Source organism: Magnolia sinica, chromosome 10, assembly GCF_029962835.1.
Source record: "Magnolia sinica isolate HGM2019 chromosome 10, MsV1, whole genome shotgun sequence".
In the NCBI taxonomy this organism is placed as follows: Eukaryota; Viridiplantae; Streptophyta; class Magnoliopsida; order Magnoliales; family Magnoliaceae; genus Magnolia; species Magnolia sinica.
The window spans coordinates 88,369,824-88,396,107 of record NC_080582.1 but is presented as its reverse complement, the minus strand read 5'-3'; the positions used below and the strand labels follow the sequence as shown (position 1 = coordinate 88,396,107).

Here is a 26,284-nt window from a genome sequence, read left to right as displayed (position 1 = left end):
TCGTGTCAGGGGGACCATGACCCAACCAGGCACATTCAGGAAGGAACCTGGGCACAAAAATGAAAAAAAATAAAAAAAAAAAGAAGGAAGAAAAAGAAGAAGAAGAAGAAGAAAGATAAAGGAGTTGAGAAGAGGCTCACTGCACGTTTTATATGGATAAAAGGACTTTGTAAACCATACCCATGCACCGTCTACATAATATAGAGAAATGTGCGTGTGACACAACCCTTGACATTTTTCAATAGGGCCCCAGTCGACTGTATGCATGTATTGGAAAATTCCACTTCATGTGGACCCATGCATGGTTGATTCATCCAAGCCATTAATCTGATGGATCGACCACCCAAAAAAATCCCAACCATAGAATCTATTGTCTGCTCTCTCGTGAGTTAGATGGCCACAATAAAATATCACGAGTATGACCAATTGAAGAGGTTGCCCCACATGTACATACTCGTATTAGTATATTAGGGGGGGGGGGGGGGGGGGGATGCACTGCCGGAGCGTTTCATAGGAAACGGATTGGCTACTCCCCCTGCCACCAGCCAATGGCTGATGGTCAGTGCTCTGTGGGACCCGCCATGATGTATGTGTTTCATCAATGCCGTCCATCTATTTTTATAGATCATTTTATGGTATTGCACAAAAAATGAACTGTATCCCAGTCTCAAGTGGACCACATTATAGGAAACAGTGTTGAATGAACGTCAACCATTAAAAACTTTTTGGGGCCCATAAAAATATTGGATCAAGCTGATCTTTGTTTTTTCCCTTCATCTGGGTCTTTATGACCGAATAAACAGATTGGATGTCAAATAAAAATTACAATGGGCCTTAGTAGGAATTAAATGATGGATATCTAATCACTATTGTTTTCCTGTGGTATGGTCTAATTGAGATTTATATCCCTCTCATTTTTTGAACATAGTCCTATAATCATCTTTAAAAACCGATGAACGGAATGGATGAAATACATACATCATGGTGGGGCCCACAGATCACCGACCACCAGCCACGGGGCTGGTGTCAGGGGGGGTAGCCAATCCATTCCCGATAAAAGAAGGGAGGTCTAGTTGGATATTAGATGCGTAGCGAAAATAGGGTGTGAATGAAGGGAATGAAGGGGGCCAAGGGGGATATTCTGATGACAGAGGAGGGGCACTCGTGGTAATTCCTTCAAACTCAGGTTGGTTTTTTCGGGCGTCTACGCTTTTCTCTCCCCCCCGTTTACTCTCGTCGTCCTCGTCCTCAACAATACCTCTTTCTCTCTCTCTCTCTCTCTCTCTCTCTCTCCACTGCCCGAAAACCCAAATCCATAAAAAAGGTACGGGTTTTAAAACGGTGAAAAAACGTGGAAATTCCCAATCTTCTCCCTACCCATCTGAAATTCCCAATCCTCTAAGCGAGAGAGAGGGAAGGAAGGAGAGAGAGAGAGATTCATCTTTCTCCGAATTCCGCTCGTGTCGGAATTCCCGTCATTCCATCCCATCCACAATCCCAATTCCGTCGTAGCAGTGGGATCACCCTCGATTTGCATCCGATCGGTGCTTTAATCACAGCCCTTCGAGCTCCCCTACAGGTTTGTTTCTCCATTCCCCCCCTTTCTTTAGGGTTTCTTATTTCTAGGGTTTGTTAGGGTTTCGTCCTGAACCTGTAATTCAATGGTTCCATGCCTTCAATCTCCTATTGGAAATCCATCCGTGCGGTATTGGTTTGGGGATTCTCCGAGATTCGACCTTCCCAACAAAATTAACTTCTCCAGGGTTCAATTCGATCTCAATAAACTTAGGGTTTTGATTTATTTCCTTCTTCTCTAATTGATTTTGCAGCCCAGTGAATGGCGTTCTGAGTGTACACCAAAGGAAGTCCATCATCTGCAGAAAGATTGCTCTTACGCAGGTAAATCCCACGTGCCCGAGTCTTCACTTTCTGGCACTGAGAAGAAAATGGACGTGCGCCTGGACAGTTATGATTTGTTTGAGTAATTTAGTTTGAGTTCTATTGATTTCCATAGGTGCTAATAGTTGGAGCCCCTTTTTGGTCGAGTCAATTCTTTTTCTTTTCCATCAGATCACATTTCTCTAAGTGGAATATGATAATTTCCTTACTCTGCAGTGCTCATCTTCTGATCGTTTTTCATAATTCAAGCTCCATTGGTTCAGGTATGTTAGAGGACAGGTGGAAATTTTAGACTTTGGATGTGGGGATTCCATTTGTTTGTTGCACTCACAGCGGTGACTGGAATTTGCGATTTACAGGAATCTGGCTTGCTTGAACTAGTGTCTTTGATTGGCCTTCTGTTTTGACAATATTGTGGGGTACCCTTGTTCCATATGAGTGGAAAGCGGCAATGACCATCACGATTCATCTAGTCATTTGTGAGTTGGATTCTAGGAAGAAGGTCAATTCTGGTAGCAGGGTGGATTATAATTCTAGACTGTGTGCATATGGGAGAATAATCAAGCTACCCCCCCCAAACTTGATAGGGGTATCTTTGGGCAGGCATGGTATTATGAGTATTGGGAGTTTGCCAGGGCTATGGCCCATCAACAACATTAGTCAATGGTTTGGATTGACTGATCGATTGCATGAGCGCTCCTTATGGTGCCTTAATTAATTAACATGAGAGAGGTAGGGAGGGAGGGAGACTTCCAATTTCAAATTCATGGTGCCTTCATCCTTATGTGGTAGTTGCCACGTCCAACTCTGAGGCCTTATTGTGTGATACTTTACTTATGCCCTAATTATGGGGAAGCACTTATAATTACAATTTTCTAAGATGTACATTTGTTATTAGTATTAGCTATTAACTGAGTATTACTTGATCAGGCACCTAACCTGATGATATTTCTAAACAGGTCTAAAATGCTTGACCCAATACTGTTGCAATCTCTAAATGGTTCCAAACACATAGTTGCATATCCCTTTAAATTAGGTTGAGTACCTTAATTACCTGCGGGCTCGGGTACATGTTGACAGCCCTCATCATTGGTGTGACATCTCCATTAGCTCACTCAACCAGGTTCTACGCACTTGACATCACTAACAGAGATCCAGATGGTGGTTTTAGCCAGGCCGTTGTGACTATGACAAAACTCATTCAGTGATTGTGGTATTTAATTGAGGACTTTTGAGTGGTAATCAAGTACAGGGAGAGGTTTTCATTTCTCCAGCAGATGCATGCGGTGCACTATTTTCTAAGGCAATGACTACCTTTCATTTGCTTCTCCGTGGACCCTCTGGCAGATGCACTCATGATAGACTTGAGGTTGTCCATGGTGTTCTTGGTGCCCCTTGGCGAGTAGTTCTTTGAGGCTTAAATACCTATACTTTCATGTACTTGTTGGACATTTTTACGGCCACTGCTCATGTTGATAGATAGGGGTGAATATTTCCTTCTAAACTATTTTATGCAATGCTGAATTAGAAGGAGAATATTTTCACTGTGGGAGAGCCTTATTTTGGTTGGATCTTGGATGTATATAGGGGGAACTGTCTTTCTTTTTTAAAAAGACATTGATATATGTAGGTGGAACTGTCTTTCATGTGTTGATGTTACATTAGTGAGAGATAGGTTGTTTGTACCTGCTACATCCCACTATAAGTTGACATTGATTGCTTAGTTGCTTCCTCATATAAGATATGATGAAGCAGCTGTGTGGGGCTTCTACCAAGAAGGGCTACTCTTTGCGTGAGGTTTGAGTCCACTGGAGAGTGGAATTGTCGAATTATTTGAGAGCCAATTTTCCAAAGGAAGCAAAGTCTTGCTTTGTTCATATTGGGATTCGGACCGTAAATTCTAAAAAGGGCTTAGATACATTCACTTTTTCATGGCGTTGAAGCTTTCGCAAGATTGTCTGCTATAGTAATGGTTTTGGGATGAACTTATTAGATGCATTCAATAGTGAAATGTTTTCTACTCAAGGACACTTATCTAAAATTTGTATCCATGAACTGGTAGTACATGGGAAATATCTTTGGCATAGGTTCATTGATAGGTTAAAGGATTGGCTTTCTTACCAAGGGAGTGGCGGTGGTAAAGATGGCCTTCCTACTGGATTGCTTGTCCATTCCTTCGGGTTGAACAATTTCTTAGGAGTAAGGATTAAAATTTGCATCCCTTGGGGTTTTCTCTATTTTTGTCCTACTACGATTGCTCCTTCTCCTACTACTATAGTACTACTATTGTTGTTGTTTTCGGCGTCAATGGGAAGATGTGCTTCTATGTCCTAATAGCGCATCTTCATAGATCAAGAACTAGAAGGTTACTGCTTTCATTTTGCATTGAGCGAGGGACTGTACCATTCAAGCCAATTTCCCCCATATTGTGAAGAAAGATGGGATATGCACTGCAAAATTTGAGAATCTATTCCCTCATTTGTCATGGTCCTCATGGAATCCCATTTCTCCCAAAAGAAGAACAAAGTTGGTATACTCATGTCAACTGAATTGCTAATGACATCGGGTGCTGCTAAAAAAAATGCGAGCACTCCTCTGAAATGGAAATGCTTGAAGTTCTTTTGAGACTTCTTATCCTTGTAGATAAAAAATTGCAACAAGGGCATCAAAATATAAACCCCTCTAAAGAGATTATAGCTACTATTCGGAACCCAAATCTCACCCAATGGAACTGTTGGCTAAATGCACGTAGTGTGGCTTTGATTTGCTCCAAATTTCTCAACATTTGGCTGGAAATGATATCATATCAGAGACTAGTAGGACAGTGCTTATATGGATGTAGGAATCTCCTTTAGAATTCTCAATGAGGCTGCAATGGGAAATTACCTTTGGTGGTTTCTTCTCCCATGTTTTGTGCCTTGGCTTTCTAATTTCTCTTGTTGTTTCTATATTGGTCTAATGCCTTCTAATTTTGGCTGCTTGTAATCTTTGGCCTGTGGCCTCTTTGGTTGGTATTAATAACATCTTGCTTACCTTCCAAAAAAAAATATTTCTGAAATCACTATAGTTTTCTGATTAAGTAGTTAAACCACTTGGGAATTTTCAACTGAGAGAAGCAAGGGATGGCCCAAATGACCGTATTTCCTGATTGGTCTCTTTAAGTGGTACGTTTGCTAAATTCGAGGTCATTATACTTGCTTGATATTAGTCTTGTTGATTCCAGAATCCAGGGTGGTCCTGGTAGCTTTCAGTAAATTATTTTTACAATTTTACATGCTCGGTTGACTGTGCTGAATTTTCCTGGCTAAATACTGGTGAATTATCTCTTATTCTGGATCTGCAATCAAATTTCAAAATTTATACCTTTGCTCTTTATTTTGCTTTAGTAATACATATCATTCTGATTGCCACTCCACACTCTTTATTTGTTGTTTAAAAACTGTCTGTATGCAGCTTCTGCAGTGACATGCTATTCAGCTGCTGTACTATTATACATTTGAAACATTTCAATTATGCATCAATCAAATATGTTATCCTGATGCATCAGGAAGCGAAGTGTCCCTGTGTGCTAGTCTTCATTGATCTGTTTCAATGCTGTCATGGACCCCATAATGGATGGGTATGACCAAAATCTTCTTGATTGGATGATCCTACTCCGATCAATGGCCTGCAAACCACAAGTGGATGTTTATGGTGGAATGTAGCAATGGTCTATAAAAAAGGCAAAACATTGGATTGTTAGGATCTTCCAAACCAGGGTATTTTTGGAGGGCAGTTGGGTGCATCAGATCAATGCCTGGATCAAGGATTCACGGGCCCATTTGTAAGGACTGGGTCCATCAGGACCCTATGATTCATAGGATCTAAATATGTAGAAATTCAGGATTGATGGTTGTTTTATGCTTTATACAGGGTTCATTGATCGGATTATCTACGACTCCTGGGGTTAATTACAGCCTATATAATCAGCTAATGAAGATGTCCAAGAAGGGTTGTAGGTGATGTAAATATGGGGCTTACAGTGTCACCTGTTTTGTTTTGGTCTGTTATTGTGAACGTTTCTGTTGCGATGGAACTGCAAGTTATGACTGGTGATGGAAGGTGTCCATGTTGGAATTGAGGAATCCTAAATCTTGATGTATTTGATATTTAGCGGTCTACGTCAGAAAGATGCATGTGCAGGCACATATGTCTGGACAGATCTCAGGGCAGGTACCTAATCAATCTGGCCCACAGTTGTCTGGCCTACCCCAGCAGAATGGCGGTTCTCTACCTTCGCAGTCACCAAGCCTAGGAAGTATGCGGAATACACACAACATAGATCCCGATCTTGCCAACGCACGCAAATGCATGTGGGAAAGAATGTAAGTTTTCTGGTTACTTTGTGCATTCTGTTGTAGCACTGAGGACTCTAATGCGTTATCTTATATTTATGGTCCACAATTTGCATTATAATGCTTATATCAAGCTGTGAAGACTACAAAGGCATTGGTCTGGTATTAGGAGCAATCTTTGAACAGTAGTTTTTGTTTGAGCAATCTGTTTGCTAATTTGTAACATAAATCAACTTCACGCAGTTAGAATTATCTTCTCTTTGAAGTTTTGAACTGAACCAGTTGCACATTGGCTATTTCTTTACAGAGACTGTTTAGTGTTGGCTGTTTCTCTAGGCCTCAAAAATATCATTATTCTTATTCTTATCTTTATTTTATTTTATTCTTCTATCCTTAGGCCATTTTGCCTATAGATATTTTTGGTATGTGAGCAAGGGAGAAACCATGACTCAATATGAAGTTAATGGACTTGACGTTGAGATCCTTTTTAATATTGTTAATGTAACAGATTATTAAAGAAGTTAATGTAACGTGCTATGAATAATCATGACATAACCATGATGTGTAGTTTAGTATTTCCATTTTTGGTATTAAAATAAATGCTTCTTAATTGTTTTTCTTGGGCATCTACTTAGTTTTAACTGCTGCATTTTTACTACTCATTGCTTTGCAGCTTCGAGCTTTTTCAGCGGCAACAAGCTTCTCATCAATGGCAGCCAAGGCTAAATGAACTTGTGAAGCGCTTGGAGGAATCCCTGTTTAGGAATGCTACTTCAAAGGTCTGCCATGCATGTGTTTAAGTTTCTTGGTTTTGCCATGTTGTGTTTTTTTTTTTTTTTTTTCAAGATAGATTACTTGTTTCTATGGTACCAGCTCAAAGCTGGTTTTTGTTGTCTGAAAAAAGATTTGTTTCTCTTTCTATTTTGTGTCATTAGACAGCTTCAATTACTGAAAAGATTTCATTTGTGTACATACCTTCCCCTGGTAATCTTTAAAACTCATGCATCTCTTTCTACTATTAGGAGGAGTACATGAACATGGAAACACTGGAGCACCGGTTGCAAACTTTGATAAAAAATATACCTCCCAATAATCAAAGCCATCAGTTACCTACAATGATACCAACCCCCGGCATGTCACACAATAGCGGTTCAAACTCGACAGTCCCTTCTTCTGGGGACAACTTCTCTAGTTGTAGTACAGTGCCACCGAATACAATAAGCACAGGGAACTTGTTACCTACTGTTAATGGTTCTAATGGCGGTGTTAACGGCAGTTCCTTCAATGCATCTGATGGTAATTCCAAGTCTGTTTTCTTCGTATTATGCTATTTATCTACTTCTTCATTTAAGTGTAGCCAAATCTATCTGTGCAGGATCCCTACCTAATGGATATCAGCTGTCGCCTGCCAATATTTCTATTGGCTCTGGTGGAAACAATATGATGTCATCAATGGGTGTGCCCAGAATTGCTAGTCAAATGATTCCTACTCCGGGATTGAGTAACCCCCAGTCAATGTCCATGAATTCCGAATGTTCTAATGGGGGTGGGTTTTCTAGCGTTGAATCCACACTGGTATCACATCAGCAACAACCAAAGCAGTATATTGGAGGTCCAAACAACCGCGTATTGCATGGCCTGGGCACCGGAATGAGGTCGAACTTGGTGCAAAAACCTTCCTCTTATGGGTTTTCAAATGGGGCTGTGAATGGTGGGCTAACAATGACTGGGAACAATATACAATTGATGAATGGACCTGCAGCCTCTGAGGGTTATATGAGTGCCTCTACCTATGGTAATTCTCCCAAGCCTCTACAGCAGCATTTTGATCAGCAACGTCAGCAACAATTAATGCAGAGTACACTCTCTCTCTCTCTCTCTCTATCTCACACACACACGCGCGCGCATTTTTATTTTTTTGGGGCCTATTACCATGTTGACTGTGAGAACCTGAAATGATATATTCCTGTTTTGATGTATAGCAGCATTGCCTCAGCAAATGATTCCTTTGGCAGATGTATATGGTATGAATGTTGCTGATCTCTCCAGGTCAGGAAACTTATATGGCTCTACAACATCTGTTGGCTATACAATGAATAACCAGAATGTGAATTCTGCGGGCTTGCAGTCTAAGCCGAAAACAAATTCGGGCTTGTTGGCACATCAATCTAACTTGCAGACAATGCAACATACTACACATATGAAGCCTCATATGGTTGATCATTCAGCAAAGATGAATTTCCAGTCATCCCATTCAACTCAAGAGCATTTGCTACAACCTCAGCAGCAGATGCAAAACTTTCAACAACAGAAACTTCAGCAACAGACCCATCAACCGTATACACAGTTTGTTCAGCATCAGCATCAACAAAAGCAGCAAAATCAGCAACATGAACAGCTTTTGTTGAAGAATGATATTTTGAGGCAGTCACAGCTAGCGTCCAATATAGGTGCTCAAATATTGCCCGATCATGGAATGGAATCCCATAATGAAGCTTTGCATCCTAAGGTTCCCGAACACCTTTCTGAGTTGCAAACCCAATATCAGCAGAACATTTCTGCTGAAGATCGTTCTAAAGGCAATCAGTTACTCTGTCATTCATCACGACCTCAGGATTTTCGGGCTTCACTCTCACAGACTTCACAACAAATGCAGCAAATATTGCATCCACATCAACAAACCGCAGAGTCGCAGAATGATTTCAGTTGCCTCTCTGCCGGGTCACAACCTGAGGCACTCATGCAGGGCCAGTGGCATTCTCAATTGCAAGAGAAATCTCATTTGCAGGACAACTCTTCACTTGAGCAGCATGTGCAAGAGGAGTTTCACCAAAGGATAACAGGACAAGAGGAAGCTCAACGACCTCATCTCTTAGAAGGATCTATTACTGTTCAGGTTGCTGCTTCAAAAATCACTGCAGTTCCCCAAGTTTCAAGTGGAGCTGCCTGTCGACCCAAAAATACCACTCGTGAACAGCAATACTATAAGCAAATGAGGTGGCTACTTTTTTTGAGCCATGCTCGGAGATGTTCAGCTCCAGGAGGAAAATGCCCAGAACCTAATTGCATTAAGGTTCAAGATCTGTGGATGCATATGCAAAGGTGTAATGGAGGTCCATGTGGGTATCCACGCTGCCGAGAGTCCAAGGGACTGATTCATCATCATCGAAATTGCCGAGAGCCAGATTGTCCTGTGTGTACGCCGGCCAATAATTTTATAAAATCACAATGCAAGGGACGCCCTCGTCCTCCACCTGATCCTGGTTTAGCGAATTCAGTTAATGGCTCCTGGAAACCTCTTGATGTTGGAGGTGCTTCTACAATGACACCAAAGACCATTGCATCCACGACTGAAACTTCAGAAGATCTGCAATCGGCGAAACGTGTGAAGATGGAACATCCTTCTCCTTCTCTTGTGCCTAAGAATGAAAGTTCTCCGGCATCAGTTCCTTTAATGAACCCATCTCATGCTTCACAGGAAGCACAGCCCCAAGTATGCCAACAGGCAGAAGTGCCTATTTCTGCTGAATCTGAAGTTATAGAAAAGGCGGAACCATCTGTAAGTTCTGGGCGAGGAAGTTCTCCAAATTTGAATAGTATCAAGAAAGAGGATTCAGAGAATGTATATGCCGCAAAGCCTGAAGTTGAGGCTATTCCAGATGAACCTGCTGGTAATTCTAAGCAAGAACATGTGCAGGTTGAGAATGAGATTGATCAGGCTAAGCTGGAATTGAAACAGGAGACGACTGCGTTGCCAGCGGACCAGATGTCTGGAACAAAATCAGGGAAGCCAAAGATAAAAGGTGTATCATTGACGGAATTGTTCACTCCAGAGCAAATTAGGGAGCATATTATAGGCCTCAGGCAATGGGTTGGCCAGGTTAGCTTATCTAGTTAATGATTTTCCTACTTTTAAAAAAATAAAATAAAAATAGTCATTACTATAGTTGGCAATACTGGCTGTGTAATCCGGTTGATGCATGGTTTATTTAGGAGCCAGCATTTATACCTGAAGGGACGGATCAGTACACCCACACCAATACTGGCTTTTTTGTTTTTGGTTACTGCACAACTTCCAAGTTCCAGTTATCTCAGTACTTCTGTCAAACTGATGGAATCTGATAGAACTTCATAGCGTTTGCAGCTCTCTCCCACAGAATAGGCATTAGGAGGAGAGTGTGCTGTAGCTTGTGTTCACGATTCACTGTTTGTTTGAGCATTCTATTTTCCTTTGACTACATTAGTGTACATTTATTTGCTGTGTACTATCTAAGATAACTGACCATCTTTTCTTTTGCATAATATGTATTCCCAAATGATGATTTCATTTAGTTATGTTTCTGCAGAGTAAAGCAAAGGCTGAGAAAAACCAAGCAATGGAGAACTCCATGAGTGAGAACTCATGCCAGTTGTGCGCAGTGGAAAAGCTTACATTTGAACCACCACCTATATATTGTACACCATGTGGTGCTCGCATCAAGCGGAATGCGATGTTTTATACCATGGGAAGTGGTGATACACGGTACTACTTCTGTATTCCATGCTACAATGAGGTCCGCAGTGACAGTATCGAGGTTGATGGAGTTCCTATTCCCAAGGCGAGACTGGAGAAGAAGAGGAATGACGAGGAGACTGAGGAGTGGGTAAGTGTCTTTGCAATTCATAATTTCCTAAGTATTTGATGGAGTTTCTATACCTCTTTACTTTTGTTTTGTTCCTATGCAGTGGGTTCAATGTGATAAATGTGAAGCTTGGCAACATCAAATATGTGCTCTTTTTAATGGCCGAAGGAATGATGGTGGTCAAGCGGAATACACTTGCCCTAATTGCTACATAGGGGAGATAGAAAGAGGAGAGCGTAAGCCCTTGCCACAGAGTGCTGTTCTTGGCGCAAAAGATTTGCCAAGAACAATCCTGAGTGACCACATCGAGCAGCGACTTTCTAGACGACTGAAGCAGGAGAGGCAAGACAGGGCAAGGTTTATTGGGAAGAACATTGATGAGGTGATTCTACTTAAAGCTGGGTGTATGATGTCCTTAATTATGCTTGTCGAGGAAAATTAGAACAAGCATGAATGCCTATTTAGTTGTTAGAAGGATCTGCATTGTGCCAGCTGTTCATAATTTTCAGGAGCCATCTCTTTCTTGAAACAATCACATACACTCTTCCTCACTAATTCGTAGAATGCTCAAGATATCATTCTTCCTAGAGAGTTATTTTATTTCCCAATTATATTTGTGATTTGCAGTTATTTAGTGCTGAATTTCCAATTCCTGCTCAAAAGTGAAACTATATCGCGGTAAGAAATTGCATTTAGCTGCCATTATTTATCACTTTATGTACTTCGTGAAATTCCAATAGTAGGCCCCTACATTTGACATGTGAAGAGTAAAGCAACTAATGGCCAAGGTTGCTAGATTCAGGGACACAAGTGTGAACTCTTGAAAATAATCTAAGCAGGACTCTTCAGATTTATACCATTTTTCATATTGTCTAAAACTTGTCCTGGTATTTCGGAGCTTTTTTGGATCTTCATGTTTTGTAACACTTTATCTCAGTTTGAAGAGTTAAAAGCTGGATGCCATTCATTTTTTAGTTGATTGAAAATGGTTCCTCTAGGATGGTGTAATGCAGACTCTTTCCATTGTGCAATCTTTGTCTGTTCTTGGATGCTTCAGATTTATCCCATTTTTCATGTAGTCTAAATTTGGTAACATGTCCTGGTATTTCGGAAGTTTTTTGGATCTTCATGTTTCGTAACAATTTATCTCAGTTTGAAGAGTTAAAAAACCTGGATGACATTCATTTTTGAGTAGATTGCAAATGGTTCCGCTAGGATGGTGTAATGTACTCTTTCCATTGTGCAATCTGTCTGTTCTTGGATGGATTCTGTTTTCTCGTAAGGGGGTGTTTGCTTTGCTGAAACCATTTCGTGGATATGGAAGACAGACGTAGAATCTTTGCAGGAAATAGAAAATTGTGTTTCGTTTGCATTGCAGTTTGCCATTGATTCATGTAGAAATGTGAAAAAGTCAACAGTTAAATGATTGGTATATTTCTTTTCATCAGTGGGAAGTTATTTTGATGACTTTTTTGGGAGACATTGATTTCGGTTTTTTTTTTTTTGTGTGTGGATTAGCTTGAAAGTAGAAAATGCATTCCATGCCTCTCTTTTTTCCCGCAAACAGCGTCAAGTAGGTTGTTTGTTTGTTTTTTTTTTTTGGTCGAAAGGTAGCAAAAATTTATTAAAACCAAGCAACCAAGGCTCAAGGAAACAAAAGAAAATCACAACCTGGAAAGATAAAACCAACCTCTTTGGTCCATATCATTATTACAAGATGCCCAACTTATTATCCATCTTGCAGACATCCTCTTATGTCCCGCTTTTGTTTTGAAATCATCGGTTATTTCTTTCAACCCAAATGGCCCAAATAACCACCATCAAAACCAACCCCCCAAACTAACTTCCTTTCTTTCCAAATCCACACCCTTTCTAAGCCAGAAAAAAGCCTTATATTGTCTTTGGCATAACCCACTACATACCAAAGAAAACAAGAAATTTCGACCACACATTTTGGGCGACAGTAAAATGGATAAACAAATTCTCCACTGACACCACCCCCTCGAAACACATCATGCAATAGTTTGGGATTACTGGAGCTCTCATATGAATATTGTCGATTGTGTGAATCCTGTTCCTACCCACCAACCATGCAAATGCCGCCACCTTGGGAGGGGCACTGGTGGTCCAAACGAAGGAAACTAAACATTTGCACTCATTTGATGGGGGAGTGGCTTAAGAGCTTGTAAAACGAGCAAACCGAAAACCGGCCCAACTTTTCCAAAGTCCAAATGATAGTCCTTCCCCCACTATCGGAATGAAGCAATGGTGCCACTCCAAAAACCGAAGAAGATCCTCATCTTCCTCATTCGACAAGTTCCTTTATTATTGTGGGCACCACACCACCTTGCCCTTGTTGAGGGAGTAGCATTTGTCAATTGTCACTTCTCAATCCGGAGTAAGATTGGCCAACCTAGGAAAGACCGGATAATGGTGACTCCCCAATCCACACATCCTCCCAAAATCTAATAATTTTATTTTTAGCATCTCCACAAGAGAAATGAATTCCATTATTGAATTTGTTCTTCAACCTAAGGACTCCCTTTTACCGACCGGAAGCCTTATAATTGGAGGAATTGCTTACCTCTCAACCACCCTATTGGATGCCATATTTTCTAGCAACAAACTCTTCTAAAGCCTGCCTTCCTTAGAGCTAAACCTCCACAACCACTAACCAAGCATAATGTGGTTCATTTGCTCCAAGTTTCTAATCCCCTCCCCTTTCCTTGAGAGGCTTGCACGCATATTGCCAACCAAAAAAAAAAAAAAAAAAACCACCCTTAGAAGTGTTAAGTTTCTTTTTCTAATAACTAAGCGCTTACTTTCTAGAAGGAAAATAGCTGGTTTGTTTGAAAAATCTCCTAACAGCTTACATGTCATGAACTCAAATGTATATATCTTTATATTTACTAGGGAAGGAGCACGTGCCATACACGTAGAAAGTGGATGGGAGAGAGAGAAAGTAGGTGAAATATGAATGGGGGAAAAAGGGGTGAAATTGTAGCAAAGTAGAGAGAGAGAGAGAGAGAGAGAGAGAGAGAGAGAGAGAGAGAGAGAGCATGGCAATGGATCACCATGTTTTCCTGTGTTGTAGCCCACTCCAGCTTTAGATCTGCCTTGTTTTTGGGATGATGTCCTAAAATGAATTAGCATAACAGACATGCAGTATGGATTTCACACCGTCATCATAGTGGGCCTGACACAGTCTTTGTTGCATGGCCACTTTACTACTGCCTCCATGCGGGCTACATAGAGAAGTTTGGGTTGCTTGCATCAGACACTTAAAAGATGCAGGTAAAATTTATAAGCCATCAGAGGCTTTTTGCTGGTGAAATCTGAACCCTACACTGAACAATGGCCACATCTTACAGTTCTCAAAATTTCCTGACTTCATTTAAAATATCTTGTCATATCCTTTGAATATTTAAGATCTTCCGCCCTATCAAACTAATTATGTGGGAAAAATGCCCGCAAGCTGCCCACGTTATATGTAGACTGAATATGCATGCATGTAGTTATAGATATATGGTCTCACAGACTGGTTGGAAATAAAGTTATCACCTGACTACTGTGCAATTAGCTATATGCTTCATGTGTGAATGACATTCAAACTTTTCAAAAGGTTGGCCCCACCATGAAGACCACTTTGCACAAAAATAGTGGGCTGTTTTTCTTAGCATCGGATAGGCATTTGAACGTTGTTTTTTACAGTGTGGCAAATTTCATGAGTGGAATCGCCTGATCTTTGTATCAGGTGTTCATCTTTTGAACAGGTTGGATGTTGCTTGACGATAACACTATCATCCAACTATTGTGTGAGAGTCATCTGTGTGTGACTGACCTATGTCATGAGTAGAATAGCCTAATTTTTGCATCAGCTGTTCCTTATGGTGGGACCAATCTTTCGAACGGATTAGATGTTGTACACACTTGACACATGTGCATTTATGGACTGGCTGGATGATAACACTATCATCCAACTTGTGTGTGAGACCACCTCTGTCTCTCTCTCTCTCTCAAACACACACACACACACACACACACTGTGCACGCGCATGCATAGACACATGCATGTGTACATGCCTATAAACATAGGATCAGTCATGTATGTATGTAGATGAACTGGTAATGAGCAAACTATATAAGAGGCTCGTGGATGACATAGAATGGCTTAGGGTTATTAATTGGAAATGTTGGTCTGAGTGGGTTGCCGGGTTACCTGAATAAGCATACACTTGAAACTTTCCAGGCGCGCTACTTCACAGAATGATAATTTATTATTTTTATCCCACCGAAAATTGTCAGAGTTGAATGAGAATGTTAATAGCAGTTCAGGGTTATCACTAGTTAGTTTACAATAGTTCCTTCTTTTCCCCCCAGAAAATTTGCCCTTCTTTCGAGGTTCATACACTTTAGTCATGATTCTGAGGTTGTCTGAAAGTGAAGTCACAAGTTTTCAAGCATGCTCATTAATTTGATAGTCGTCCTCATTTTAACACGCTAGTTATATATTGCATTGGTAGCTTTATTCACCCTTTGGCAGCATATGTGGCTATGATTTCTATCTGTTTGGTGAGACGTAACACAGGCATCAACATCAATGCATGTCATATTTGATGACTGCTGCTAGATGCTTTTGTCTAGGATTGCAACCATCCGTTAATTTTCAACATCAGTAAGCTGATTGGTAGTTGATCTTTACAGGTACCGGGAGCAGAATCACTTGTAATCAGAGTAGTTTCATCAGTCGATAAAAAATTGGAAGTGAAGCAGCGGTTTTTGGAGATTTTTCAAGAGGAGAATTATCCAACAGAATTCCCATACAAATCCAAGGTACATGACTTACATTTTATTATAGGTTATAAACAAAATTTTCCTCATCTTTATATTTAAAAAGGTTTATCTTCATCTCCTGTTATGGGGCATTGTGAAAGCATTGAACACTGATAAGGAAGAAAAGGCACATCTTTTCTCACTTTTTTATTGATATAAGATTTAGTTGCGAATGGATTGGTGCATGTTTGAGGACTCTTCTGTTGATGCCCTTAGCAACGCTTCTTTCAGGTCATTCTGTTGTTTCAGAAGATAGAAGGTGTAGAAGTGTGCCTTTTTGGCATGTATGTCCAGGAATTTGGCTCAGAATGCCAATACCCAAATCAACGGCGTGTTTATCTTTCATATTTGGACTCTGTCAAATACTTCAGGCCTGAGATAAAGACAGTGACTGGGGAGGCTCTTCGTACATTTGTCTACCATGAAATTTTGGTACTCACAGACTTTGCTCTCTGGCTTCTTATCATGATTCTTCCATGTTTTTTGTTGTTATTTTGATCTTCTCAAGTGGATGTTTGATTTAGTTCCATTATTGTTCTTTAAATTATTGGGGAGCTTCTGTATCTCAATATGATAGTGATGATTTACTTTGATATTTATGTTGTTCTTCCTGTCTTTTTCAGATAGGATACCTTGAATACTGCAAGAAGCGGGGTTTCACAAGCTGCTACATTTGGGCTTGTCCTCCATTGAAGGGTGAAGATTATATTTTATACTGCCATCCTGAGATTCAAAAGACACCAAAATCTGATAAACTCCGGGAGTGGTGAGTCTGATAATGACTGTAACTAGTATTTACAAATTACTGTGTTAAAATTGGTTATCTTGAAGTTGAATGTTTTCTTGTCCAATGCCACCTTGATAATCAGTCTTCATTTTTCAGGTATTTAGCAATGCTAAGGAAAGCTGCCAAGGAAAATATCGTGGTTGATCTCACTAACTTATATGACCATTTCTTTGTCTCTACCGGTGAATGTAAAGCTAAGGTAACTGCAGCTCGTTTGCCATATTTTGATGGTGATTACTGGCCTGGTGCTGCGGAAGACATGATCAATCAACTTCGTCAAGAAGAAGATGGTAGGAAACAACAGAAGAAAGGAAAGACGAAAAAAACTATAACAAAAAGGGCCTTAAAAGCTGCTGGCCAAGCTGATCTTTCGGGCAATGCCTCAAAGGATGCTTTACTAATGCAGAAGGTTTTTTCTTTTCTTTTCTAGTCCTTGAACATTCCTTTACTTTGGTAGAGTTCATTCCCACCAAGCTTTCTCCATTCTGAAATTTTAAATAGCATATGGGTACATGAAATGTTTGTGCCTTTTCATAGTAAGTGGATATGGACCATTACGTTGAGTTACTTGTTATTGAATGATGGAAGTTCACCATGTAGTTGACTTTGTTATTAACTTCTATCCTTTCAAAATCAGCCAGTGACCCAAGTTTCTTAAATACCATTTTCTGCTTTTGCTTGCAGAAGGTTATTTTTCTTTCTTTCTATCTTTTCTTATATTTTCTAGTATTTAATTGTTCATTAACTTTTGTAGAGTTCATTCCCACCAAACTTTAGAGTTCATTCCCGCCAAGCTTTCTTGATTCTGAAATTTTAAATAGCATATGAGTACATGAAATGTTTGTCTTTTCATAGTAAGTGGATATGGACCATTACGTGGAGTTACTTGTTATTGAATGATGGAAGTTCACCTTGTATAGTTGACTATGTTATTGACTTCTATCCTTTTAAAATCAGCCAGTGACCCAAGTTTCTTAAATACTATTTTCTGCTTTCGCTTGTTTCGATCTATTATTGCTTGTTCTTGTTCTTCTTTTTTCCTTATAAATGTCTCCTTTCCACAGCTCGGTGAGACCATCTGTCCAATGAAGGAAGATTTTATCATGGTTCACTTGCAGCATGCATGCAATCATTGTTGTCACCTTATGGTAACTGGAAAGCGTTGGGTTTGCAACCAATGCAAAAATTTTCAGCTTTGTGACAGGTAAGCATCGTATTCCCTTACCTGTCTTGTTGCCTTCTAGAACTTTGTTCTGCATGCTTGTTGTTTTCTTTTGAGGAGATGCTTTAGTATCGTTTATTTGCAATATTCTCAGACGTATCATGTTGTTTTCTTGACTGGATCAATCTGATCAATACTGTTTTCTTTTGCCACCTATAAAAATTTGATGGTGAGTTGGTGACCAAATATACTGTTAGTTGGTAACTGAAAATTATATTAGACGAGTTTGACTAAGATTTGACTCCTAATCATCTGTCATTTCGTATTGATGCTATCACATGTTGTTTTCTGATGGTTGGGATTGATTTTTCCCCAGTTTGATAAGCATAATTGAGGTTGAGCTTGACTTTGAGCTTTCATTTTTGAATTCAATTGTAACAGATATTGTGGGGAGGGTCGCGAGAGAAACATAGGTTTCATCTCTTGAATTGGGAAGAAGTGTGCAATCCGACAGAGCAAGGAGGTGCGGGTTTTAGGAAGTTAAGAGGAGATGAGCCTTGTTGGGAAAATGGGTTTGGATGTTTGGGTCAGAGGGAGAAGCTAGATGGAGGGTTATAGCGAGAAAGTATGGGGTAGAGGATGGGAGGTGGTGGACTAAAGCTTCATCTTTATATCGATCTTTTTTCTTGTGGAAAACTATCGCGTCCTTGAAAGTGGAAGTTTGGGAGGGTATAGGATTTAATGTGGGGGTTGGTAATGGAATTAGATTTTGGGATGATAGGTGGGTGGGTGAAGTGAAGCTGAGGGATAGGTTTCCATCTTTAGCGGGGATAGCTAGGGAAGAGGGCACGAAGGTGAGCGATTGTTTTTCAGTTAGGGGATGAGGTCATTTGAGCTCCCACTTTCAAAAGTAATTTGGCGGATGAGGAAATCAAAGATTTGGTCCATTTGATGCAACTGTTAGCAAAGGTATCTGTAGTGTTATCAGAAGCAGATTACATCTTATGGTTGAAAGCGAAGTCCAGGTCCTTTTCAGTTAGGTCTCTCTATGGTCTCATAACTGAGAGAATCGAATCTAAAGGGATATCTCCAACATTCTATGTATGGAGTTATGGTGCTCCTTTAAAGGTGGCGGCTTTCAGATGGCTAGTGGGGATGAATAGAGTGTTAACGATCGACAACCTTTGCAATAGAATATGATTCTCCCAAATGTATGGCTGTTGTTCTTAAGAGATGTGGAATCGGTGGATCACTTGTTTATTCATTGCTCTTTTCTTCGGAAGTGTGGGATGATTTCCTTCAATCTTTTGGGGTGCTTTGGGTGTTCCTGATGTTGATAGAAGATCATTTTATCTCTCATCATGGCGGAGGGATGGGAAAGTCCCGGAAAAAGAGATGGAGTTTAAGCTTGTTAGCGGTTATATGGGCTATATGGTGGGAAAGAAATGAGCGTTGCTTCAGACAATGTTTTAAATAACGTTATCGCATAATGTATCACACCCTTTGGATACAGACAATGTTCGAATTATCTTTGATATTATCTGTCTCTAGCCCAGCGGTACTGATAACACTAGTAGTGATATTGATAACGCTGGTAGTATCAGAAATTCAGGTATTAGCAATGTATCGCTAATGTAATCGTCAATATTTTCAACTACGTAAATTCTAGGTGTCACTTGTATAGCCAATGTAAATATCACCAATGTATCGCTAATTTTTTTTATTATGTAAATTCTAGGTAATGCTTGTATCACAAGTGTATCGACAATATTTCAATAATATCGCCAAAGTATTGATATCATCAAAATTTTGTTTATTAGAAAATTTTTTATTTCAAATTTTTTTTTTTCATGGGCACATGATTGTGTTTAGTGTTTAATTGCTCATTAATAATATTGATAATATCTCAATATTATCGATATCGCAACACGCACGATATTGAGACCAGTTTTTGAGTTGTCGGTATCGTTACAAGTTTCGCTGGCCAGGGATAAAGATATAATATCGTTATCACCGATAATATCGCCGATAACCGGAAATTCGGAGAAAAATATTATAGCAGTGAAATTTTTTCATGAAACTTTTTCATGGAACTTCAAGACATGCCTAAATACACATATTTGTATATTTAGAAATTAAAAATTTGTAAAAAAATGCATTAAATAATAAATTTTCATTTAATGGGGCCCAAAAAAGCATACATTTCCATAAGAAATTACTCTAATAATAAACAAAATAAATTTATCTTAAGTTTCAAGTTGACCGCACCATATGAAACAGTGGTAATAATAATTTCCACCATTGAAATCTTCATAGGGCCTAGTGATGTTTATTTGTCATCCAAATTGTTCATAAGATCAAAGGGACATGGTTGAATAAAAAACGGAAATATCAGGTTGATACAAAACTTTTGTGGCCCCGATAATTTTTCAATGGTAAACATTCAATTCACACAGTTTCATGTGGTGTGGTCCACTCAAGCTTTGGATATGCTTCATTTTTTGGCTTGTGCCTTAAAATCATCTAATAAAATGGATAGACTGAGTTGGATCAAATACACAATTACTATGGGCCCACATTTTACTCAGTGTGCAATTCACTTCGTTCCGGCGCAGTCCGGAAGCGAATTGGCAGGTGCACCTCATACCAGCTATTGACATCAACAAGTAATATGGGTCTGATCATGAGGTGTGTTATATCCAAACCGTTAATCCATTTGAAGAGCTCGCCTTAAGCCTTTAGACGAAAAATAAGACAGATATAACTATCAAGTGGACCACACTACAAAAACGAGTGGGGGATTGAACATCTACCATTGAAACTCTTTTTGAGGTCACAAAAGTTTTGGATCAGTATGAAAATTGTTTTTCCACTTCATTCGGATATTTGTATTTTTACGAACAGATTGGATGCAAAATAAACGTTATGGTGGGCCTTACAAATTGTTTAACGGTGAAAATCATTATCTCTACTGCTATCTATGGTGCGGTCCATATAATCTTTGGATATGATTCATTTTTTGGATGATGCTCTAAAATGAACTCTAAAAACAGATGAACGGTGTAGATATAATAAATACATCACTGTGGGGCCAACGTAACTTTGATCTCCTTTGAACTGTTCGTACAACTCGAAGCTCGAGGAACGTCAGCGCTGGTCTTCGCACGACACGTACCTACAACAGCTATATAGCTGGTGTGACGTACAGTAGCCCATCCGCTTCTGATGGATCCCTAACTGTGGGACCCATTATGAATTATATACCTTACATCTGCACCGTCCATTATATATGAAGGCTTATTTTAGTGTGTGATATAAAAAATGAACCAGATTCAAATCTTCATTGGACCACACCACAGGAAACTTTGTGAATTGAACGCATATCATTAAAAACTTCTTGGTGGCCACAGAAATTTTGAATCAAGCTGATATTTATTTTAACCCTTCATCCATGCCTTTTTATATTTTAAAAAAGGTTTGATGACAAATAAACATCACTGTGGGGCCTAAGAAGGTTTCAACGGTGAAAATCATTATTCTTATTGTTTCTTGTGGTGTGGTCTACTGGAGTTGTGGATATGCTTTAATTTTGGGATTTACCCTTAAAATAAACTAGAAAAATGAATGGACGACGTGGATAAATCACATACATTCACGGTGGGCCCAGAAAGTTTACTCAGTACGCTGAAGCGCACGGTGCCCTTGTTTGCTTCTGCTGAAGCATAAAAGCAAAAAAAAAAAAAAAAAAACACAAAAAAAAAAGGGGTTTCGTCTGCGAAGAGGGTTTTCCAGCGAACAGGGGCGATTTTCGACGAGGGTTTCAAACAATCTCCCTAAATCTCTGATTTTTCGCTGAAATCATGTATCTGTGAGTCACATGAGACAAGCGCTGTCGATTGCTTCCCATGAGATTCTTTGCTTCCGAGTTCTGATCAACCATCAACCAGGTATTACTGAAATCAAAGGTTTATTTTTCCATTTTTACCTATTTTGTCGGAAAAAATCAAAGATTATCGAAGATATCGCCGATAATCCAGAGAGAAACGAAAAATGGGGGTTTCGATGTCGCTAGACTAGCGACACCGATATTATCGGCGATATTATCGACATTTCGTCGACAATGCGAACACTGATTGAGACCACAATCTTTCATTTCCTTTCCAATTGTTGATGATTTCTTGGTGAAATATCACGTGTTGTTGATAGTTTACAATATCAATGGATGTTTGGATGGAAGTTTGGATGGTTAAATAGGCCAGGTGGGATGGTTGGACTGATTTCTTACAACAACATATGCTTTTAAGGCCTCATTAAATGGAAACTTGTATTGTATGCATTATTTTTGCAAATTTTTTTATTTCTAAATATGCAAATATGTACATTTTAACATCTCATGAAGTTTCGCTGAAAATTCAACCGTTTTCCACATGTTTCCTCACATTTCCGTTTATCAACGATATTATCGGCGATATCGATATTGTTTCTGTATCCCCGGCCAGCGAAACTTGTAGCGATACCGATACTTCGAACACTGGATACAGATACATATTGGTTATCGCATGGGATATATCGGTTGTATCGCATAATGTATTGTTGTTGTTGGGAAACATGGGAACATTGGGAAGTTGGTCGATTTTTTCAATGAAACTTCCAGGATTGTTGAAAAATACATCAATACACACTCACATTTTTTTTTTAAAGTGCACATAATAGGGGTTCCCTTTGTATGGGGTTCTAATATATGTGCTTTCTAATTAAACTGATGCAAGTATATTCAAAGTCTCATATAATTTATAAACGTAAGAAGAAATGTATGGAAACACAAGCAATACATTCAAAAGCAAAAGAAAAATCACTAGATCAGGTTACATACATGTTTAATTTTGTGTTTGGATACAAAGATTGCAACTGATTTGTGAGAAATTGAGAAATTTTGATTTTTCACAATTTGACCCATCTCCCTCAAATCTCGAAATCGAAGTTCCAAATCCATGATTTTTCATCAAAAGCATGAAGAATCATAGATTTGTAACCATTTGACAATGGTTTAATGTGATTTACAATAAAAACATGGATTGAAAATCGAAAATGCTCACAGGATCGAATGGGTGGGATATATCGGCATTGCTTGTGCATTTTCTATCGCACAGGTGGGATATAAGATATGTCATGGGATATATCGGCTGATATCGTCGATATTTAAAACACTGGTTTTAGAAATAAAAAGAGAGCATCAAAAGTGATTGAAAGGGCCCTTCTTTATGTAGAAGAATGGTATCATGGGTAGTTTTGAGCCTTCTTTTCAGTGGCTCATTTATAGTTTGTTCATAGTTTCAGTGTTTTTTTTTCCTTGTATTCTTTGGCCCCGGCCTTTTTAATGAAATTTCATCATCGTCTCAAAAAAAAACAAAAACCTGTAAGGGAGATTGTCTGTACTTTTTCTTGTGGAAGAGCAGACACTTGATTATCTTTACAGGAAGGCATTGTCATTTCTTAATTTGTTCGTAGCCCCTCAAGTTTTAATCATGGGGATGGCCGAACAATGTCAGGATGATGATTTATCTTTTGTTTAGGGCTCCATTCCTGTGGCTGCTTGTTCTCGTTTACTTTCATTGGAACGCCACTGGGAAATAATGTCAAGCTTTCAGAAGATTTCCCCTGACTCACGGATATGTAAGCATTATAAATTAATTTTATTTATTATTTTATTTAATTTTATTTTATTATTTTATTATTATTTTTTGGAAAAGGGGGGGGGGGGGGAACTCACAGATATAAGCATTATAAAATAATGCAGATATTCTTTTACAGATGAGTCGTAGTGGCCTACCATTTACCACCAAAGGATCACCAATCACCCTACACAGAAGATGGTAGTTGTTTTTAGTTGTACTTCTCCCATGATAGATAACTTGTACCACCTGTTTTGGCCAACGCTCACCCGTAAATAATAACATGGTTTCATTTGATGAATTCTGCTGGGATTTCCATTCAGCACTATTGGTGCAATATATCTCGAGTTTAATATGTTTGGATGTTGATTCCCAGTTCAATGAATGGACAGAAGAGGGCTGCATGATTCTGTGTAGCATCTAATATTGCGGAATTTATTTTACAACAGGTGTCACGATGCAGAGCAAAAGGTCGATGAAAGGGATAGACATCCCATCAATAGTAGGGAGAAGCATGCACTCAATCCAGTGAGTCCTCTATTTCAAAAGGTTTCATCTTCTAATCAATGTTTCTACCTTATTTTCTGTCTTATAAGAATCCTTTTTAACCATCACCTGGATGAAATCTCTGATGTCATATCAAATTGTCTAATACAAGAGGACCACTTTGCAGGTTGAAGTGAATGATGTTCCTGCAGATACCAAAGATAAAGATGAGATTCTTGAAAGTGAGTTCTTTGACACCAGGCAGGCATTTCTGAGCCTTTGTCAAGGAAACCATTATCAGTATGATACTCTACGCCGAGCGAAGCATTCCTCGATGATGGTCCTATATCATCTTCACAATCCAACTGCACCTGCTTTTGTGACCACATGCAATGTCTGCCATAACGACATTGAAGCTGGTCAAGGATGGCGTTGTGAAATCTGCCCTGATTTTGACGTGTGCAATACTTGTTATCAGAAGGATGGTGGTGTTGAGCATGCTCATAAGTTGACAAATCACCCATCCACAGCTGATCGTGATGCACAGAACAAAGAAGCTCGGCAAAAACGAGTTTTACAGGTATTTTTTGTTATTTTCTTTATTGGAATCTGCTTACGTTGTTTAGACTTGCATTTGTGTGTGGTTGATGAACTTCAGTGTTCTTTTTCCTCTTTGCAATATTTGTGCTGCAATTTCATTCCATTTTCTTAACAAGCGTGGATATGGTGAAACAATGTGAGCAGTAACTTGTGATAGTAACTTGTGATAGAATTACATGAGGTAGCACCATTCAGAAGTTCTCTGTTCTTCATTCTGTTTCCATTATGAGAGAGTTCGATGTTGGACAGTTCCCTTTTCTGTTTGTTTTGTTTTTCTTTTGGAATATTGATGGTTCGTGTTTTCACAGCCTCCTCCCTTTTCTTCTTCTTCTTCTTCTTTTTTCTAATTGAGAATGATATGCTTCAGCTTCGGAAAATGCTGGATCTTCTAGTGCATGCTTCTCAGTGTCGCTTTCCACAATGCCAATACCCAAATTGCCGCAAGGTTAAGGGGCTTTTCCGCCATGGGATACAATGCGGAGTTCGTGCATCTGGAGGTTGTGTTCTTTGCAAGAAAATGTGGTATCTCCTTCAGCTCCATGCGCGAGCTTGCAAAGAGTCAGCATGCCATGTACCCCGTTGCAAGTGCGTATGATCTCCCTTCCATCTTTGAACGTCATTGGTTGATGATGCCATGTCATTTAACCATTGGGGATGGAACTAACTTTATGTTGTTGTGGTGTGCAGGGATCTGAAAGAACATTTGAGGAGGTTGCAACAACAGTCTGATTCTCGGCGGAGAGCTGCAGTAATGGAGATGATGAGGCAGAGAGCTGCAGAGGTTGCAGGGAACAATGGATAATCAAGTTGTACAGTGCTAGGGTTATTAGGAGAAAGCTCAAAGAGGATTCCAAGAAGAGACTGTTGGAATGGGCAGTTGGACAAACAGCCATTGTAGGGCAAGAAGCTGGCCAGATGTAGAAAGAGGCTGGGGGAAGGGATGTGCTCAACAATAGTCAAGAAGAAAAATTCCTCTTGGAAGAAGATGGTCATCACCGGCCTGGATGCTTGCTTCCCCTCTACAATAACCTAACCATATCTGCCGTCCCACCTGCCTGCTTGCTCGGCGTTCCCGACCTTGCTGGGGAGGTGATTCTTTGATTTATCCTGTATTCCGGTGCGCCATCTTACCCATGGATGGCGGTTGTACTATAAAATGGTCCTAATTTGTCAAGTCTTCCTTTAGTGGAAATTCGGGGGGTTGGTTTTTTTTTTTTTTTTCTTTTTTAATATGTTGTTCTTTCTTTTTCTTGGGAGGGGCAGCCCGTGCTGCATTTGTTTCACCATGCTGTCCTTTTTCTTTTTGTAGAATGAATGCCTTTCTATTTAAAAGAAGAAAAAGAAAATAAGTACCCAATGATCTGAATGAAGTCTTTCATTTACGGCAACTTCATTTCGTGCACCCTCACCTCTTCCTAGACAACTATTACGGCCAGTCTAGCCTTGATTGGCCTGTGCCGCGGATTTGGGGACTCTTGTGTGTGTGCATGTCATGGGGACAGTAATGTTCCCAAACCTTTTAAACGGCACGTGGAGTGATCTATTGTCAATCTGAGCCATTCATTCATTCATATGACGAGCTAACTGTGGTGCAAGAAACACGCTGATCAGATTATCGCAACTGTTTAAATGGGGCCAATTTTGCTTTCTCCACAATCACCAACGAATTGCCAATATTCTCAGTTGTAGAACAAATGAGCTTTACTTTTTTGTTGTTTGGGAAAATTGATTATATTGTTTGCGTGGAGTAATAATGTAGATGTAGATTGAAACATTTGCAATTAGGATATCCTCTATGCCTGTATTGATTAGGTTGTTTGTGTGGGGAAATATTAGATGGAGAAATTAAAACAATTTGAGATATTGGATATTGTCAACGCCTGCAGCCT

General features: G+C 39.5%; 1 protein-coding gene across 7 annotated transcripts; it reads left to right on the top strand.

The window, feature by feature from the left end:
* The first annotated feature begins 1,058 nt into the window (after window positions 1–1,058).
* Window positions 1,059–25,783, top strand: LOC131217689 (histone acetyltransferase HAC1-like). Of its 7 annotated transcripts, none has more exons than XM_058212659.1 (18): window positions 1,059–1,579; window positions 1,830–1,899; window positions 5,812–6,263; window positions 6,907–7,012; window positions 7,256–7,529; window positions 7,609–8,091; window positions 8,216–10,113; window positions 10,580–10,876; window positions 10,959–11,237; window positions 15,560–15,688; window positions 15,920–16,120; window positions 16,312–16,454; window positions 16,572–16,884; window positions 17,540–17,679; window positions 23,759–23,858; window positions 23,983–24,375; window positions 24,763–24,980; window positions 25,083–25,783. In XM_058212659.1, exons 3-18 carry the CDS (start codon window positions 6,070–6,072, stop codon window positions 25,195–25,197), a joined length of 5,283 nt encoding a protein of 1,760 aa, XP_058068642.1. In that variant the 5' UTR covers window positions 1,059–1,579; window positions 1,830–1,899; window positions 5,812–6,069; the 3' UTR covers window positions 25,198–25,783. The 7 variants fall into 7 exon arrangements, with proteins under 7 accessions (XP_058068642.1, XP_058068643.1, XP_058068648.1 ...); XM_058212660.1 differs by having other exon boundaries at window positions 1,076–1,579; window positions 1,835–1,899; XM_058212665.1 differs by having other exon boundaries at window positions 1,076–1,579; window positions 8,249–10,113.
* The last annotated feature ends 501 nt before the right edge of the window (window positions 25,784–26,284 follow it).

Excerpts from the sequence above, each read along its gene's own strand:
- LOC131217689 (XM_058212659.1), top strand. The coding sequence starts at position 6,070 with ATGCATGTGCAGGCACATATGTCTGGACAGATCTCAGGGCAGGTACCT. Across the intron at positions 10,877-10,958 it reads ACGAGGAGACTGAGGAGTGG|TGGGTTCAATGTGATAAATG; the intron begins GTAAGTGTCTTT and ends GTTCCTATGCAG. Across the intron at positions 16,455-16,571 it reads TCTGATAAACTCCGGGAGTG|GTATTTAGCAATGCTAAGGA; the intron begins GTGAGTCTGATA and ends TTCATTTTTCAG.